At 47.2% G+C, this 3035-nt stretch overlaps 1 protein-coding gene across 1 annotated transcript in view; it reads right to left on the bottom strand.

Moving 5' to 3' along the window:
• CATSPER4 (cation channel, sperm associated 4) overlaps positions 1-3035 on the bottom strand; it is a 12713-nt gene that overhangs the window by 7728 nt on the left and 1950 nt on the right. Inside the window, exon 3 of the mRNA XM_011955599.1 lies at positions 1800-1901. Coding sequence (XP_011810989.1) covers positions 1800-1901 — 102 coding nt within the window. The remainder of the gene's footprint in view (positions 1-1799; positions 1902-3035) is intronic.

Raw genomic sequence — 3035 nt, forward strand, 5'->3', positions numbered from 1 at the left:
TCTACTAAAAATACAAAAAATTAGCCAGGCATGGTGGCGGGCGCCTGTAGTTCCAGCTACTTGGGAGGCTGAGGCAGGAGAATGGCGTGAACCCGGGGAGGTGGGGGGCAGGTGGATCACAAGACCAGGAGATCGAGACCATCCTGGCTAACATGGTGAAACCCTATCTCTACTAAAAATAAAAAAAAAAAAAAAAGAGCCCGGCATCTCCCCTCTCACTCTCTCTTTTGTTTCCTCTCTCACCATGTGATCTGCACATGCTTCACCTTCTGTCATGAGTGGAAGCAGCCTGAAGCCCTCACCAGAAGCAGATGTTGGCACCATGCTTCTCATACAGCCTGCAGAACTGAGAGTCAAATACAACTCCTTTCTTTATAAGTTATTCAACCTCGGGTATTCCTTTATAGCAACACTAAATGGACGAAGACAATAAAAAAGAGGCTACAAATATAAAAACATTACCTAGAAAGGATAGTGGTGGGAGAAAGGGGATGAGGGGACAAGAGAGAAGCAAGAATTCTATCTGTACCTTTCAATATAGTTTTGACCAGCACGTATCTGCATTAAATATTCAAAAAGAAAACTTTTTTTGGAAACAGAATCTCACTCTGTCGCCCAGACTGGAGTGCAGTGGCGCAATCTCAGCTCACTGCAACCTCCGCCTCCTGGGATCAAGCGGTTCTCCTGCCTCGGCCTCTAAGTAGCTGGGATTACAGGTGCCTGCCACCATGCCCAACTAGTTTTTGTATTTTTAGTAGAGACAAGGTTTCACCATGTTGGCCAGTCTGTCTCAAACTCCTAGCTTCAAGTGATCTTCTTACCTCGGTCTCCCAAAGTGTTGGGATTACAGGCATGAGCCACTGCAGCCAATAAGAAAACTATATTTAATGGGAAAAAAAACTTCTTAAATGTATTGAGGACCCAATAAGCACAAGTCCTGCTGGCCTCTCGTACTGAGTCTGCACCTTCACATGCACAAGGAGATACAAGCCTGCCTGTCTGCAGATCCACCCGTAGATCCATTCAGTATGTAGCTCCTGTTGTGTGCCATACCCAGATCAGTTCCTGAGAATATAGGATGCCTGCCCTGTTGGGCTCACAGACTATTCTGAGGGAGATGGATAAACAGCAAATTTTAACTCCATGAAAAAAAAAAAATAGTAATAATAAGTGCATAGCATCATGGAGACACAAAGTAGCGCCTAACCTATCCTGGGAGAGACAGGAAGACTTCCTGGAAGAGAAGACATCTGAACGAGTCTGTAAGTAGGAGTAAAGCAAGTGAATAGGGAAAATCAGATTTTGTAACATGTGGAAATTACATGAAATTCCAATTTGGGTGTCCATGAACACAGCCATGCCCACTTCATTTATGTGCGGTCCAGAGTTGCTTTTGTGCTGCCATGGCAGAGGTGGGTCATTGTAACAGAGACTGTACAGCCGAGAAGCTTAAAATCTTTTTTATCCGGCCCATTACAGAAAAAGTGTGCTGGTCCCTGCTGACCTCTGTAAATTAAGGTACATGCTCTCAGCCCCATTTCTCAGATAAGGAAGTCAGGTTTGTCCAAGACTGCAGAGCTGGGGAAAGCTGGAGCAGGGATTGGAATTGGAGCCCAGGCAGGTTGCACTTCTAGCACCAGTTACTTTCTGCCACATCATACACATCTCAGAACTAACACACTCTGTCTATACACACACACATACTCACACCCTCAGTTTGTAGAGCCAGGAGTACAGGGGCAGACTGGGTGGTGTGCAGTCCCCAGGGGAGAGTAGGAGCAAAGGGCTCCAGCTCTCACCTTCCAGAAAATCCAGAAGCCATTGAGCCAGCCAAGGAGAACCTCACACATAAGGATGGTCAGCACAATGTCATCTATGGTAGAGAACAACTCATAGTGTTTCTACATGGAAGACAGAGAAAAAAGAGGGGCAGAGAGGTCAGTGGAGCAGGGCCTGGGCAAGCCGGCAGGGAGAGGATGTATGTAGGGGAGGGAAGGCCCATATCACTACTGCTCTTGGTCCTCAGCATCTTTGTCACTTCCTTTAAAACACACTTTGCATGTGCGTGCCAGGCACTGTGCTGGGACTATCACATATCACTTCATGTTACCATGACTGTTGTCCTGCAAAGTAGGTTTTCTTCTGGTCTTACAGAAGTGGAATCAGAGTGGAGCCTGTGTGTGCACAGCTAGTTGATAAAGATGGTTTTCTGACTACGGACTTTTGTCCCTAACTTCTAGAATAGGGATATTTTGGAGAGGGAGGTAGGAGAGGCAGAACAGCCTCCAGGATTGGGAAGAAAAGACCTGGCCCCTGAGGGTAGAGAACACCAAGCTCCATCTGTCCTAACCTCTCCTGCTATTCCAGCTCTCCAAATACTCCAAGTTAGGCCTGACCAAACTCCTGGGTATCCTGCCACTCATGGGTCCAGGACATGCACCCTGGATGGATGAATTGGTAGATGGGTGACTGGGGTCTGCCCAGAGCCCAATTCACTTTCTCTCAATCTCGAAACTCCTCCTTCAGCCTCCTTATGGCTGCGACCCCACTAACAGCCCCCATAGTGCCTGACTCCACCTAGCAGTCCCAAGTCACCATGTCTCCTCTCTTTCTTTTTTTTTTGTGATATCTCAGCTCACTGCAAACTCTGCCTCGTGGGTTCGAGCAATTCTCCTGCCTCAGCCTCTCAAGTAGCTGGGATTATAGGCGCCCACCACAATGCCCGGCTGTTTTCTTTTCTTTCCTTTTCTTTTCTTTTCTTTTCTTTTCTTTTCTTTTCTTTTCTTTTCTTTTCTTTTCTTTTCTTTTCTTTTCTTTTCTTTTGAGAGGGAGTCTCGCTCTGTCGCCCAGGCTGGAGTGCAGTGGCCGGATCTCAGCTCACTCTAAGCTCCGTCTCCTGGGTTTACACCATTCTCCTGCCTCAGCCTCCTGAGTAGCTGGGACTACAGACGCCCGCCACCTCGCCCAGCTAGTTTTTTGTATTTTTTAGTAGAGACGGGGTTTCACCATGTTAGCCAGGATGGTCTCGATCTCCT

Source organism: Colobus angolensis, unplaced genomic scaffold (genome assembly GCF_000951035.1).
Source record: "Colobus angolensis palliatus isolate OR3802 unplaced genomic scaffold, Cang.pa_1.0 Scaffold4, whole genome shotgun sequence".
In the NCBI taxonomy this organism is placed as follows: Eukaryota; Metazoa; Chordata; class Mammalia; order Primates; family Cercopithecidae; genus Colobus; species Colobus angolensis.